The sequence below is a fragment of the Aquarana catesbeiana genome, linkage group LG11 (genome assembly GCF_042186555.1).
Source record: "Aquarana catesbeiana isolate 2022-GZ linkage group LG11, ASM4218655v1, whole genome shotgun sequence".
Lineage (NCBI taxonomy): Eukaryota > Metazoa > Chordata > Amphibia > Anura > Ranidae > Aquarana > Aquarana catesbeiana.
Window position 1 is genome coordinate 226,518,373 of NC_133334.1, and position 15,579 is coordinate 226,533,951.

At 42.0% G+C, this 15,579-nt stretch overlaps 1 protein-coding gene across 3 annotated transcripts in view; it reads left to right on the top strand.

Moving 5' to 3' along the window:
- The window catches only part of LOC141112529 (inactive hydroxysteroid dehydrogenase-like protein 1), a 38,543-nt gene extending 23,285 nt beyond the window's left edge, over positions 1-15,258 (top strand). For all 3 annotated transcript variants that reach the window (XR_012236616.1, XR_012236615.1, XM_073605443.1), the window contains exons 2-4: positions 3,078-3,520; positions 9,662-9,889; positions 11,431-15,258. Coding sequence is in view for 1 of the 3 variants with exons in the window: in XM_073605443.1 (XP_073461544.1) it covers positions 3,078-3,520; positions 9,662-9,889; positions 11,431-11,499 (740 nt within the window). In the remaining 2 variants the exon portion in view is untranslated. The remainder of the gene's footprint in view (positions 1-3,077; positions 3,521-9,661; positions 9,890-11,430) is intronic.
- Positions 15,259-15,579: the final 321 nt, after the last annotated feature.

Sequence of the window (15,579 nt, forward strand, 5' to 3'; positions counted from 1 at the left end):
TATGAGTGCTACAGTGTGGTCAGACTACATGTCACTCCACATATCCTCAGAAGGAGAGACCTGGTCAAACAGTATGGAGAATGGGCAGTTGTCACTTGTAAGTGAGCCACACAACAAGGACATTTTGCTAAAGAGTGAATTATAGTTATTATTATAGTTATTTTTATTTTTTTCAAATATTTTATTGAGCGACACAAAGGCCATCACATACATAGTACCATCCATCATTAGTAAAGATTGGGGTTCATTTACCAATACTGGAGAGTGCAAAATCTGGGGCAGCTGTGCATGGTAGCCAATCAGGTTCTAACTTCACTTTATTTAATTAAGCTTTGACAGTAAAACCTGGAAGCTGATTGGTATCTATGAAGGGCTGCACCAGATTTTGCACTCTCCAGTTTTAGTAAATCCACCCATTGAATCCATGTAGGGAGAAATACAGAAACAAGCACCATTAACAGTTTGGGTCAAAACACTAACCCATTAAAGAGGCTCAACCAATAAATGAGCAGAAAGGACCCAACAGATGATGACATTTAACAACATAATATACAGTTTAGGAATAAGAGAGAAGGCCGACAATTGGATGATCCACGCCTGCCATAGCCTGGGGAGTAGCAAGGACCAGGCATAGGTAAAGTGTGCAGTAAATGCAGACTTAAGCCTGGTACATGTCACATAAGATCAGAAAGAGACTTGAAAAACTTAACATCAATAAGTCACCGGGACCAGATGGCTTGTACCTGAGGGTCCTTAAGGAGCTCAGTCAAGTCCTAATTTTTACAAACAGTCTACTGACTGGTATGGTACCAGCTGATTGGAGAAAAGCCAATGTAGCACCAATCTTTTAAAAAGGACCAAGATATATTCCTGGGAACTACAGACCAGTTAGCCTAACATCAATAGTATAAAAGCTCTTGGAAGGGATGATAAGGGACTAGATACAGGATTTTAGTAATGAAAACGGTATCATTAATAGTAATCAGCATGGATTCATGAAAAATTATTCTTGCCAAACAAATCTATTAACCTTCTATGAGGTGGTGAGCTGCCATCTAGGTGAAGGAAGGCTGGTAGATGTAGTGTATCTGGATTTTGCAAAGGCATTTGATACAGTTCCCCACAAACGTTTAGTATACAAGCTAAGGTCTGTCCTGTCGGCATAGACCAAACGGTGAGTACCTGGATTGAAAACTGGCTACAAGGGAGAGTTCAGAGGGTAGTGATAAATGTGGAGTACTCGGAATGGTCCAGTGTGGAAAGTGGGGTCCCTCAGAGTTTTTTCCTGGGACAAATCCTTTTTAATTTATTCATAAATGATCTAGAGGATGGGATAAACAGCTCAATCTCAGTATTTGCCGACAATTCTAAGCTAAGCAGGGCAATAGCTTCTCCGCAGGATGTGGAAACCTTGCAAGAAGATCTGAACAAATTAATGGGGTGGGCAACTACATGGCAAATGAGGTTTAATGTAGAAAAATGTCAAATAATGCATTTAGGTAGCAAAAACATGAATGCAAATAGGGGGTGAACCTCTGGGGGAATCTAGGATGGAAAAGGACCTGGGGTCCTAGTAGATGATAGACTCAGCAACGGAATGCAATGCCAAGCTGCTGCAAGCAAGGCCAATAGAATATTGGCATGCATTAAAAGGGGATTAACTCCAGAGATAAAACGATTATGCTTCCACTCTACAAGTCTCTGGTCCGGCCGCACCTGGAGTATGCCGTCCAGTTCTGGGCTCCAGTCCTCAGGAAGAATGTGCTGGAAATGGAGCGAGTACAAAGGGCAGCAAAGCTAATAAAGGGTCTGGAGGATCTTAGTTATGAGGAAAGATTACAAGCACTGAACTTATTCTCTCTGAAGAAGAGACGATTGAGAGGGGATATGATTTAAACGTACAAATACCTTACTGGTGGACCCACAATAGGGATACAACTTTTCTGAGATCGCATCGGCTCTGGGGGCGAGCAGCGCGAGCGCACCCCTAGTGGCCACAAAAAGAAGCGACATAACATGACGGCGATTCGCGCAGCCGAGCCATATTGCCGCAGTACAACTGTTGCGGCTTTTCGGCAAGCGGTTAATATGACCTCACTTGATAACTAGCTGAGTTTTAATATAGCAGACCAAAGAGCAGTAAGTTATGACACACAGCAACCAATCAGAGCCTACTATTTTCTGATCTGACTACAATAAAATCTAATTGACTTCACTGAGTTACACCATTATCTCATTTGCACATTGAAAATCATTCAGAGTTTTTATTAAGTCACAAATTATATGAAAACAAGTTGTAATTGAATAAAAAGCTCCCACTGAGCGATTTCAGTGTACAGAGAAGATATTTGTTTTTGCATTTTAAAACGTCATTGTCCGTTTTGGTCATTCTAGCACCCTATGAACACAAGAATCCACAGAGATTCAGGCTGTCTTTGTACTGGTGACTATTGTTGAGGGTCATAAAGAATGGGAAGTTTATAGTTGTCACCAGCACAGGAGGTGAGAGGAAATCTTTCATTGGGGACAACTGTCTAATTTTGGGGAGGTGTCCTCTGTGCTTTATGTGTCTCCTGGAATCTCCCCAATGGGGACAGAGACTGCAACGAAAAGCTGACAGGCTTCTATATTTTCCCTACTCTATCCTAAACTGAAATAAAATGAGATCTAGAGATCCTTTTAAAAATGTATATCGCTGCCACAGTGTACCTATTATAAGCTGTTTGAGAACCCCACTAAATTACTGACATCCTGACAATGACTGAGAAGGATGAGATCTCTCTTGCAGCATTTCAATATGAGTCTGGTATGAACCCCACTGTGTTTGTCTGTCAATGCACTACCCCTTCTGTGCTGTAGCAGATGATTTTCTTTTTCTTCAACTAGCATGCTGGTTCCTATACAGACTGCTTTTCTGCAGTTTTAGTTAGATTCAGTATAGATTCAGTCCATACATAAGGACACAAAAGTTTGTGTATCAGTTAATTTCAGGCTGCTAAATGAAATGTGCAATTGGTTGCTTAGTGTTATACTTTGTTTCATTGATTAAAAAAAAGATGATGTATATTTCTGTACAGGAGCCACTGATATCATTGGAAAGGCATATGCAGAAGAGCTGGCAAGTCGCGGGCTGAATATTATCCTGATCTGCAGTAATAGAGAAGAGCTGCACAATGTCTCAGAGGCCATAGCTGGGACTTATGGAGTCAACACCAGTATAATTTATGCAGATTTCAGCAAGGGACGTGAAGCATATGCTTCCATCGCGCAGAGTCTGAGAGATCTGGATGTGGGTATTTTGGTTAACAATGCCAGGGTGCCGTATGAATATCCACAATGTATTCTGGAGATTCCAGAGGATAAAGTATGGGAGATCATCAATGTCAATGTTGCTGCAGCTGTCATGATGGTGCGTATAGTGGTCCCAGGCATGGCACAGAGGAAGAGAGGAGCCATTGTCAATGTGTCCCCTGGAACTGAATACCGACACAGCGCTATTACTCAGATAGCTGCATCCAAGGTAAAGTATCCAAAGTAAAATAAGCAAGGGGCCTAGTTTTGTTTTGTTTTTTAATTGCATTGTACAGTGTGCTGAAAGCAGGGACCTCTTGTTATTATCTTGCTGAAGAAGGGTGTTTTTTTCTCATTCATTGATTATACCAGCTTTTCAACCTAGAGGAACCCTTGCAATAACATTCCGGGCTCAGGAAACCCTGCTAAAAATTACTATAGCTACAATTCATGATACATGAGTGTGATGGTCAGTGGGAAGAATGTTCATTACACTTGTTGTCATTAGGAAGAATTACCCCCTTACAGAGAGCTAAATTATCTGAGAGGCAGAAATTGTTCATTGCTCAAAGAACCATACACATAGCAACTTCTGGAGGAGCCTTAGAATTTCATGGAGAAACCCTGGATTATATAATGTGTTCCAACCTAGGTTGACTAGTGACAGTATGTAAGCCAAATGTTTTTGGAACATTGTGCCATTTTTGGTGTCCATAATTATCCACGATCTATGTCTCCTTTAGCTTGTATAACCTGTCTAAATCTAAAAAAGGGAGCAGATGCTGCTCCTAACACAAGCCCCTTTGTAAAGTGTTTGTTAACCCCCCCAAAAAATAGATTTCCTGGTCCCTTAAAGCAGATTAAACAGCACAGTGCTTGTGCTATGTAATCTGCCCCCCTCTAAATTGTAAGAAAAAAAACCTGACTGGACCTGCCACTTCCTGTATCCCTTCACTGTACTGACCACAAAAATCAGGGCTGCTGAGCCCTGACCACGGTACTCAGAGTGCATTCCTCTGTCATACGCAGCTGTCCTCTCTGCTCTCCTCTCTTCCCCTCACCTCCTCCTCTCTGCCTGTCATCTCTGTATCTGTGTGTCTCCTTCTCTGCCCCCAACCGCTATTAGTAAAATAAATTCTAAATGGTACCTGCCAGCCCTTCTTATAGCCTGGCATAGCACCCTGCGATCTTCAGGCCGGTCTCGTGGCTCTCGGCTGGTTTCCAGGGCTGCTGCAGGAGACGGAGTGGCCATGTGGTCTCCCTGGCTGACGTCAGAGAGAGAAGGGAGATCTCGGCCTCACCTGCAGAAGCCATATATTGGTTGTATACAGTGGCCGTGAGTCATGTGACCGGCCTGAAAATCGTTCTACATAGGTATTTAAAACGCTTGTTTTTTTATATAAGACTAATATTCAGTGTGCTATGCCAGGCTATAATAGAAGGTCTGGCAGTGTTTGTGTTATATGGGTTAACAAACACTTTAATTAAAAGCGATCAGTTCTCTTTTCTGCCATGTCTGTGACAGGCAGCACAAAGAATGGAGAGCTGGAGCTGCAGCCTGCATGCGCCGATCTCTCTGCCTGTCCCTGCCCCCTGCTCAGCTCAATGCATAAGAAAGGAGGAGGGTTGTTAACTCTGCAGGTTCTGCTTGTGAAGTGTAATCCCTGCACAAGCAGAGAGAGAGATGTAAGCTGTCTGTCTACTGATGGTTCACATCCCTCATGACAGGTCAGACCTGGCAGGAATCTGTACATTTTCTATATGTAAAACCGCCATGTTCCCCACTGTTAAATAGGGGCTAATTTCTAATTCACTCTGGTGCAGATAGTCCTTAAAAAGGTTGATCTGCTTAGTTAATGTGGCGCCCGCCACTCCTGACATTTTTTTCCCCACCTTTTTATAATGGCGCAGGAAGTTTGGTTAATTCTTTGGATTGAACAAATTGCCTTTCCTACTTCCTGACGATATATGCTTTGGTAGGGTAGCTATTTACAGCTACTGTGACACCTTAAGAGAAACTGGCTGGGCCTTTGTATAAACGTGAGGAGCTTTTTGCACCTCTAGTCCAGCACATACATTTCACATGTTCTTAGTAGATGCACCACAAATCTGCACAAATATATTTATTTTTGCAGAACATACAATAATACCAAATCACTCTTTTTTTGGTAGTTGTTTGTACATAAAAACTCTGGTATAGCAGTGAGGAGCATGATCCAATTTTTGGATTTCATTGCATGCGTTTTGACCAGGCAAAAGTATGGGATCTGAAAGTGACTGCTGTGAAGAGGGGATTATGGAAGCAGATCCCTCGCAGCAGCAGTGTTCGTTTTGCTCTATATATTTTCGGCTCATAGCTGTATACAAATTTAGCTTCCTGAATCCTTGTAGAACATCTATCCTGCAAAGTGTCCTATCCATTACTACAGTATTGGGCTCCAGCTGTTACTCAGCTTACTGGAGTATAGTAAGAATCGGAGAAGAACTGGGCCATATACTCTGAGCATTGCAATTTTTTTCTGATGTTATTAGTGGTAGCAGTGCTTAATTAGTTCCCAACCTGGGAACTTATGTACACAAGCTTTTAAATCTAGTGAACTCAAAAAATATCTGCAATTTTTTTTCTCATTTGACCATTTTGTTAGAGTCTGTGTGGTGATTGGAAGCAGTAATCTCACTGTATGGACAGGTAAGTGTGGGCGGACATAAAGAGGAAGAAGAGGTAAAGCTTTAAATACACAGAAGAAAAACATATAAGGTGGCTGTTTTATCTGCCGATGGATTTGTGTTTGTGCCCATCCAGTCCTGCAATTAACACAGCATGGCCCTGTCTGGCAGGGTTGAAGACTCAAATTTTCTCTCCTGTACTTATGTACTTACAGGTCTTGTCATTGTCATAGCCAGTGACCTGACAGTAAAATGGGAAGGAAAATACTGGTGAGCTCATCTCTGCCACACAGCTGTCTCCTCCTATCAGCATGCTTCTTGCTAGCACATGAGCACTGTGGTACAACTGACTAGCTCCTTGTGCTGCTTCTCCCTTTCCCAATTTTGAGCTTTGCTGTACAATGTCCTGCAGGAAGCTGAATTCAAATTCACTTACCTACAATTGTTGCATAAAAAAATGTACTTGATGTGATTGTAGCCGTATTAGTGCAATTGTGACAGAGAAAATTGAGTACTGTCCATGATACTTTTTTTTATTTGCACTAACATACAATTTTTCAGGACAAGTTTATGCACACCTGTGGGACATCACTTCTCGCAACCGGACCACACTATAGAAGACCTCAAAGTTTTAGTTCTTAAAGCAGGAGTCCGGCGACCAATCTTTTTCTTTTTTTTTTTAGGTCATTGAGACACTTTGCTAACCCCAAAATAATACTCACAGTTTGGGTGTAATATTTCCGCCTCTGTCTTTTTTTATAATAAAGAATAACTTAAAAAATGTGATGCTGGCTGTTTCCATCTTGCTTGTGGGCATGTGAAGCCCACAAGCATTGATTTCCTGGATGTGGTGAATGCTGTTCGTACACAGTTTGTTCACACGCATGATCATTGTTTCCGCACTGAATCTTGGGAAGCCTGACACTAAGCTCCCTGGAGACAGTGCGGCGCCGGGGAAAGGCAATAAACACGCCTACTCCCATGGGAGGAGAGACAGGAAGTGCCACAATAAAGTACAATATAAAGGTAATTACAGCAATAAAAAAATATTTCGTGCGGCATTTCAACATCTATGCAATTAACTGAAGGGGGTAAGATTAAGTTAAACATTTGAGTGGAACCCCACTTTAAAGGGAATTTCAGAACTATCTAGGAAAGGAAAACGTTTGAACTAAGAATAATTCTTTTTGACACAAAAAATAATGGCCTGAATTTAGATATTGGTTTCCTTACCCATTATACTAAAGTTTTCGACCCCCCCTGTCACTATCACACCCCCCCCCCCCCTCCATTCTATAGCTCTCCCTCTATCTTATCTCACTAACTCTGCTGCTATCTTTATTACCATTGATTTGTATGTGTTTGTTTTTCTCTTTTTTTTCTATCTCCTTTGCCTCAGAGATGTGTTTTTTTTTTAACATTCTGCTTAAAAATTTGTGAATCAGTACTGCTTGGACCTTGAAGAAGGGGACATCCCCCGAAAGCTTGTCCTGAAAAATTGTATGTTAGTGTAAATAATAAAAAAAGTATCACAGACAGTACTCAATTTTCTTTATAAAAAAAATGTACAAATAATGAATACAGTGCTGCAATAAATTAAGCACTTTATACCTGCCAGGAGTTCACCTTTAAACCTCTTTATAGATATACAAAGTGAACAACTTCTAAAGGCTCAAGGACATCTCTGCACAGCAGCCCCCCAGCCCCTCTAATACTTACCTGAGCCCCAACACAATCCAGTAATGTGCATGAAAGCCTCGGCTCTTCTGGAACTCTCCCTCCTCATTGGCTGAGACAGCAGCGGCAGCCATTTGGCTCCCACTGCTGTCAATCGCAGCCAAGGAGGGGGCGAGGCCGAGCCACGGCTCTGTTTCTGAATGGACATGCAGAGCAGTGGCTCAGGAGCGAGCCTTCTCGGGTGCCCCCTGGCAGGAGGGAGGGGTCAGGAGCACCAACAGGGGGCCCCGAGAAGAGGAGGATCGGGGCTGCTCTGTGCAAAACCACTGCACAGAGCAGGTAAGTATGACATTTTGTTATTTAAAAAGAAAAAAGCCTTTTAATATTACTTTAAGACATTACCATATTACTTTAAAAATATCCTACATACTATTTTAAGAGTCTAATAAATTAAACTTTAAAATACTCCAAATAGTTATCACAGCAGGTTACACAATTTTGATTTGTGAAAATATATGCTGTATGTACTTTATTTAAAAAAAAAAAAAAGGAATAAAAATCTGCTAAGAGACATTACACCACATTTCTCTATAAATAAATTTAAAGTAATTTTTTAAGTGGTTCTAAAGGCTTAAGGTTATTCACCTTCATGCATCAAGGAGAGGTCCAAAAGCTACCAAAAGTGAGGAGTACTAAGGCCTCATGCACACGAGACGCTGTTAAACTCACCTTCAGAGGCAGTTGGACACTTTTTTCAACTGCCCCTGAACCCATTCAATGTTATCCTATGTGTCCATGTACACAGTCTAGTTTTTTGGCGTTTTTAGGCAGTTGCGTTTAACCTCGTTTTTCCAGAAGCAAAAAAATGGGTTCAGATGCAAAAGTTTTCCACGTTTCAGAAGCCAAACGCGGCTAAATGCCGGTACTGCGTTTAGCCGCGTTTGCGTTTATAAGTGTTTTTAAAGGAACATTTTACAACCCGACTTTGGGGCCCCATATCTAGGGCCACTTGGTGCTAGGAACCCCAAATTTGGCGTGCAAACACAGTGGACCTAGCACTACAACATATCCAAATTAGGGTTGCTAGCACCAAGTGGCCCCGAGATATGGGGCCCCAAAGTCGAGTCACAAAATTCATTCTCTGCTGCAGAAAAGTACTTGACATTTTGTAACCCAATTTTGGGGCCCCATATCTCGGGGCCACTTGGTGCTATAAACCCCAAATTTGGTGTGCTAACACAGTTGCCCAAACACTATAACTATGGGGCCCCAAAGTCAGGTCAGAAAATGTCATTCTCTGCTGCAGAAGTGCTTGACATTTTGCGACCCGACTTTGGGGCCCCGTATCTCGGGGCCACTTGGTGCTAGGAACCCCAAATTTGGATATGTTGTATGCCCCAAACGGGCCCCAAAGTTGGGTCGCAAAATGTCATTCTCTGCTCTGCAGACGCTTCTAGACGAAAACGCAGCTATACGCGGCAAAACAGGCATTTCTAAACGCCGGTTTCAGCTTTTGATTTAAATTTGTCTGAAGCCTGATATATATTCTAGCGCCGAATAAGTGGAAGGAGGTCAAGGAATTCACTGAATAATATATACAGTGCCTTGAAAAAGTATTCATACACCTTTAAATTTTTGACATTTTGTCATGTTACAACAAAAAACGTAAATGTATTTTATTGGGATTTTATGTGATAGACCGACACAAAGTGGCACATAATTGTGAAGTGGAAGAAAAATGCTAAATGATTTTTCAAATTTTTTAGAAACAAATATGTGAAAAGTGTGGTGTGCATTTGTATTCAGCCCCCCTGAGTCAATACTTTGTAGAACCACCTTTCACTGCAATTACAGCTGCAAGTCATTTTCGGGATGTCTCTACCAGCTTTGCACATCTGGAGAGGAAAATTTTTGCCCATTTGTACAGTTTTGTATAAACAGTAACTTCTTTTCCATGTACAAAATCAAGACCCAAATATCTTCGACTGCCTACAATTTATATTTTTCCATTTTCAAATTTATTCAGGCTTATTTGGACAAATTCAGCAGACAGCTGCAATGTGAGCTTCGGTCCAGTGGAATATTTGTACAGTTGTTAACTCCTCTGTGTGTGGGAGACAAACATGAGCCTTCTGCTGGGACTTTGCATTATCTGCCGGCTTTTGTCCCATCATCTGATGTTTATGCACGACATGCTGTAAGAACACTAGGGATCTCTTCCAGGACCACTGGATACTGGGCCCACTCCTTGCAGGTAGCGTATAACAATTGCATGCCAAAGATGTTTATGTTGATATACCATAGTTAACAGTAAAAAGCCAACATGTAAAGGGCCGGTGGCAGATTTGCATAACCGTCAAAAAGCCGTCACTCTTGCTGGCGTCATACAACAGGAAACCAGGTCCTTGCTGCCCTCTTCAGATTGGGGGGGGGTCCTGAAAACTAGACAACAAAGCGCAAAAAGGATGCACCAGCCTTGTGCATTGCCTCAGGTGCCATTTATTAAAAGGAATACACAAATAAATACACTCACAAAGCAAGCTGAATCATAGGCTCATATACAATCGCTAGGAAACCAGCCTCAGTACAAAACTTGAACAGTATTGCTAGGTGAACCTTTGCAACACCCCACGGTAGAAACACGAGCTAACTCGTTTTGAGGAATGTACCCTCATCCTCAGAGCTAGGAGCTCTTAGGAAAAGGGTATATCCCTCAAAATGCATTAGTTATTGTATTAAGGCTGGTTTCCTATCAGTTCTATATAAGCTTATGATTCAATGAGGTTTGTGTATATTTAATTTTTTTTTGTAGTCCTTTTAATAAATGGTACCTGAGTTAATGCATGATGCTGGTGCGCCTTTTTTGTTCTTTGTTAAATACACTATAGTTTTTCTAAAAGAAAGTCCCAGGAAGTGAAAGCTTATATTGCCCTCTTTCTGTCTTCCTGGGCTTTCAGCAGAGGGGCAAGAAGTCTTGGGACTCCCAGCTGCCCTATGACAGTTAAGACCCACAAGTGTCCACACTTTTCTGTTGCCATGGTGGCGTATAGTTCTGTCAGCAGTACTTGTCCCCACAGGCAGTATGCTAGGATAGTGATTGGCTCAAAACTGCTGTCTCTGGGGTGACATGCCTTCCCCCTCGCACCAGAATCAGCAGTAACCGGAGCTCTCAAGCCTTAACATAATAGAAATTAGGCAGAATAACACCTTGTAAGTGTGGACTGATCCCGCTGCAGGAAAAAATTGATTTTTATCTGGATGCAGGAAACAAAAACCGGAAGTGGTACTCATAATACATGCCACCACTGCCCCAACATCCATGACCCGAGCTGCCATCACTGCTCTAATGTGCACGACCCCCACCACATCCACTGAACCGATGCACACAACTCCCCCTGCTGCTACTGAACCAGTGCACATGACCCCACTCACTGGCCTCTGTACTGCCACCACAGCCCCATCCACTGGTCACTGCACTGCAACCATGCCCCTGCCCAACTTGCTTATTCACCACCACTTCACTGCATGACCAACACAGCATGACCCTGCCTGTCACCACTGTGCTGATGCACCCTTCACTTGCTGCCATGACACCAAAGCACACTAGTGCACCAACTTGCACTACCACATTCTCCACCACTGCACTGACATGCACTTCTGTATTCATTCCGTTTAAAGAATACCAATAAGCTAGCAAGCATAACATAATCGCATTTAGTATTTTACAGTGCTTTGGTGTAAAGTAAAGGGAAAAAAAGCTGAAAATTGTCTGTGTGATTGTATATTTTTCTACAGCTTCTTGCATTCCAATGGATACCTGGCTGGATGTGCACATCAGTAGGAAGAGGTCTTCTTCAGCACTGACGACAGAAAGCAGCTTTATTACTGAACCACATTGGACCATTTGTTCTTTCTACCAGCACTAGTGACTTTAAAACTTGAGTTTTAGGCTGTTTTTTTTTGTTTTGTCTGTATTACAAATCAAGTTGATTGTGTATATGTTACTACACTGTATGTTTTATAGTTGTTACTAGTATTCTGAATGTATTATTTATTTTTGTATGGCTACAGTAAGAGTGTACACTGGGGAGGATGTGTTATTTTATAGTACTTTGCTTTAGAACTCCAGGGCACTGCTGTTTAACAACCACCCCATAGAGGCTACTATATTATATATCCACCAGTTGAACGTGGCACTGGATAGGATGTTCTTACTAGGACATGTCAGTCAGTGGTAGGAGGTCACTTTTGCATTGTCCTGTACATTACCTACTAGAAGTGTTTGAGGGGTGGTTTATTTTTTGTTTCAAAACCCGTGACAAGTGGGACTTGAACTAATGAGGCATTTTGCACAACATATTCTACACTATTTGTCTATTTGCCCCTAAACCCTAGCCAATGTGCCTTAACATCAGTTGCACGACTTCCTCTGTCATATGACAGTGCTCAAGCCGAGGGATTGGTTGCTACACCTGAACGCTGTCATTTTGGAGGAGATCACATGTTCACCATACCCTGAAGCACCAGACACTGTCACCTTCTGTGATGGAGACAGGAGCATTGAGTGAGCATTGGCAAGGTGAATATAAGTGGGTCGGAAAGGAGAGTTCTTTACAAATACACTGACGTTTTGCCCAACATGGGCAAGGTGACACTGGGTTTGATTTACTAAAACTGGAGAGTGCAAAATCTGGTGCAACTGTGCATGGTAACCAGTCAGCTTCTAACTTCAGCTTGTTCAATTAAGCTTTGACAAAAACAAAACTTGGAAGCTAGTTTCTATGCAGAGCTTTAACAGATTTTGCACTCTCCCAGTTTTAGTAAATCAAACCCCAGTGTCTCTTTAAGTCCTCAAACAAAAATAGATATAACTGTCTCCCACGATATCTGGGTAGTTAGATGTTGGCATTCAGTTTTTGCTGTAGGTGTGGCAAGAAGAAGACAAAGGAGGAGATCTAAGAACAAGCCTGTTATGTTCCTGGTGACTGCATACATATTCAATCACAACAATCTCCAAGTAAATATCTATTTTCCTTGGGTGTCTTGTGCACCCCATATTCATTATGGTTATCTGCAAATGATGTGTTATTTACACAGTGTGTTTCAGCTTGGCAGCACCACTCAACCCCACCAAGTAATATACACCAGCCATGGGTGCAGACCAGTTCTGGGGCTCGCCCAGTTCTACATCTTCAAGTTATCATACAACTAAAGCTGCACCCCATGTACCCTGACATACAAAAAAGTTATAATTCCATGTGGCATATACACCCCACCAGCCCAGAGCTGAGGAGCGCTGGTGCATTTTTCTCCAAAATAAGATCTTTGTGAGGTGTGGCTTTCCTTGTATAGCGACTTGGAGATCTACACAGTAGCCAAACCCTTTACTGACCAGCTTCCATTTAAAACAATCTGCATCAATGCTCATGCCATAACTTCAGTTATATATGCACCGTACAGACCAGCCCCTGTAATCTGTTAAAAAAATAACAAGATGAGTGTTCCCCAGACACAAGTGATGCTTATTTATTTCTCTCCAACAATATATGGTCATGTTGAGCCATAGTGCCTGTGTTTTTTGCACTTTACATGGTTTGTCATCAACAGCAGTCATTAACTAGAAATGCATGATTCCTGTTCTGTATTGTTTTTGTGTGAGTAAACAAGTATTTCTAATATTTTTTTCTCCTTCTTGTGTTTTTGGGCGGTGGTGCACAGATTGGAGGTAGCTCATGATCGGGCTTCTTCATATACATACACCTGACATATGAGGCAGTCCTGAGTCAGAGCAACAGGAGAAGAGGGCACTGGCAGTGTAGTGCCACATTATTATTATTATTATTATTATACAGGATTTATATAGCGCCGACAGTTTACGCAGCGCTTTACAACAACATTAGGGCAGACAGTACAAGTACAATACAATTCAATACAGGAGGAATCAGAGGGCCCTGCTCGTTAGAGCTTACAATCTAGGAGATGGGTTGCAAGTATTTAGGTAGGCTCTACAGTATGACTCTTCCATTTGAAAGTCTGGGCCTAATGAACTAGTAAAAGGCCACTAAAAGTAGTGTAAGTTGAATTCTATGCAGAGTAAACCTAGGAGAAAATTAAATAATAGGTAAATACTTTCAAGTGAGTTTAATCTTTCAGTACAGGACAACGCCTGCAATATATGGGCTTTTTACTAAAGCCCAATTAAACTTTAATTCCAGCTGCAGAAATTAAAATGAAGGTGAGGCAAATGTCATAGTAACAGTTCAATGTCTTGCCTCTATTTCACGTAACCCAGAGAAAAGCCCTTGCCATGTAGTATGTTGCAGAAAAGAATTTCTGCACACTATGTGAGAGCAGTGGTCTCTTATTTCTAATGGTGAACAGCAAAACAATCTATAAAAGGGCTTAAAACCAGGATATAATGTCTTACTTAAAGATTGTGCGATTGTAGAGCATAGCCCGATAAAATACCAACTTCCGTTGAACGTGTGAATGTAAACTTTATTGGTAATAAAATAAGATAAAAAGCTTAACCCAAAGAAGTGCCAAAAATATACACACAGTCATCGATGTTTGAGCCTGCTTACTTGCATTCCTCTGGGAACGTCAGAGATGTATCCCAATGCTGACAAGCCCCAATGGTGGTGTAGGGCAGCTGAACTAAGCCATGGGATCAGACATCATCAGTGGAAGGGCTGCCGCTGCCATTGCCAGTAAGGGAACCCGGCAGTGCAGCATTATGGCTTCACGCCGCGTTCCTACTGCGCATGCGCAAGGCACCGCTGCGCTCTCCTATTGGTATCCACCCTCCCCCCCGAAAGGTGCCAAATGGGGCACCGGAAGGGGGGAGTAGACAAACAAGCGGAAGCTCCACTTTGGGTGGAACTCCGCTTTAAGTATACACAGATGCTTTATTATGATTGTATTTACAGATGACGCAGGTCCAAGTTGCCCAGATACCCAAGTAGAGAATTTGAGGTTAAAGTGGTTGTAAAGTCAGAAGGTTTTTTATCTTAATGCATTCTATGCACCTTCTGTGTGCAGCAGCCCTCTCCATCCCCCCTAATACTTATCTGAGCTCCATCTCAATCCAGCGATGTTGCAGGAGTGTCTTGGCTGTCTGGGACTCTCCCTCCTCATTGGCTTGATGGCAGTGCAGCGCCATTGGCTCCCACTGCTGTCAATCAAAGTCTGTGAGCCAATGAGGAGAGAGAGAGGGGGCGAGGCCTGGCCGCGGCTCCGTGTCTGAATGGACACACAGAGCAGGGCTCAGCTTGGGTGCCCCCATAGCAAGCTGCTTGCTGTGGAGGTACTCGGCAGGGGGGAGGGGCCAGAAGCGTCGGCGAGGACCCGAGAATAGGAGGATCCAGGCTGCTCTGTGAAAAACTATTCCACAGAGCAGGTAAGTATAATATGTTCTCATTATGCTATTATTGTTGTTGTCATTATTATTGTTACACCTATCTCCCCAATGTACTTTGTTTTTATATAATATTTAACATTATGAACTTATCATATCATTATTTCATCATGGTAACATTATGAATTTATTATGTCATTATTTTATTATGGTATCATTACCACTACTGTTACCATTTTTTACATCAATAAACCATTGACTACTAATTGTTGCCTTGTAATGTTGTTATCAATGCCCATAGTTTTAATATACCTAGTACTGCCCATTTTCATATGTATCGTGATTTCTCCAGGGATGCATTCTTCATATAAAGTCCCACCCTCCTTTCTCCTTATCAAGTATAATATGTTTGTTATTTTTCTTTTCAATAGTTTTTATTACAATTGCAAGCACAATACAAAAATGTATACTTGAACATTCTCAGGTATTTGTCAAAACGAGGATGCATTAACCAAAGTGATCAGAAGGCCTGACCGGCCGTACAGAAGAGCTACTACAAGAAGTTTAATATGGTGTCAGGATGATTG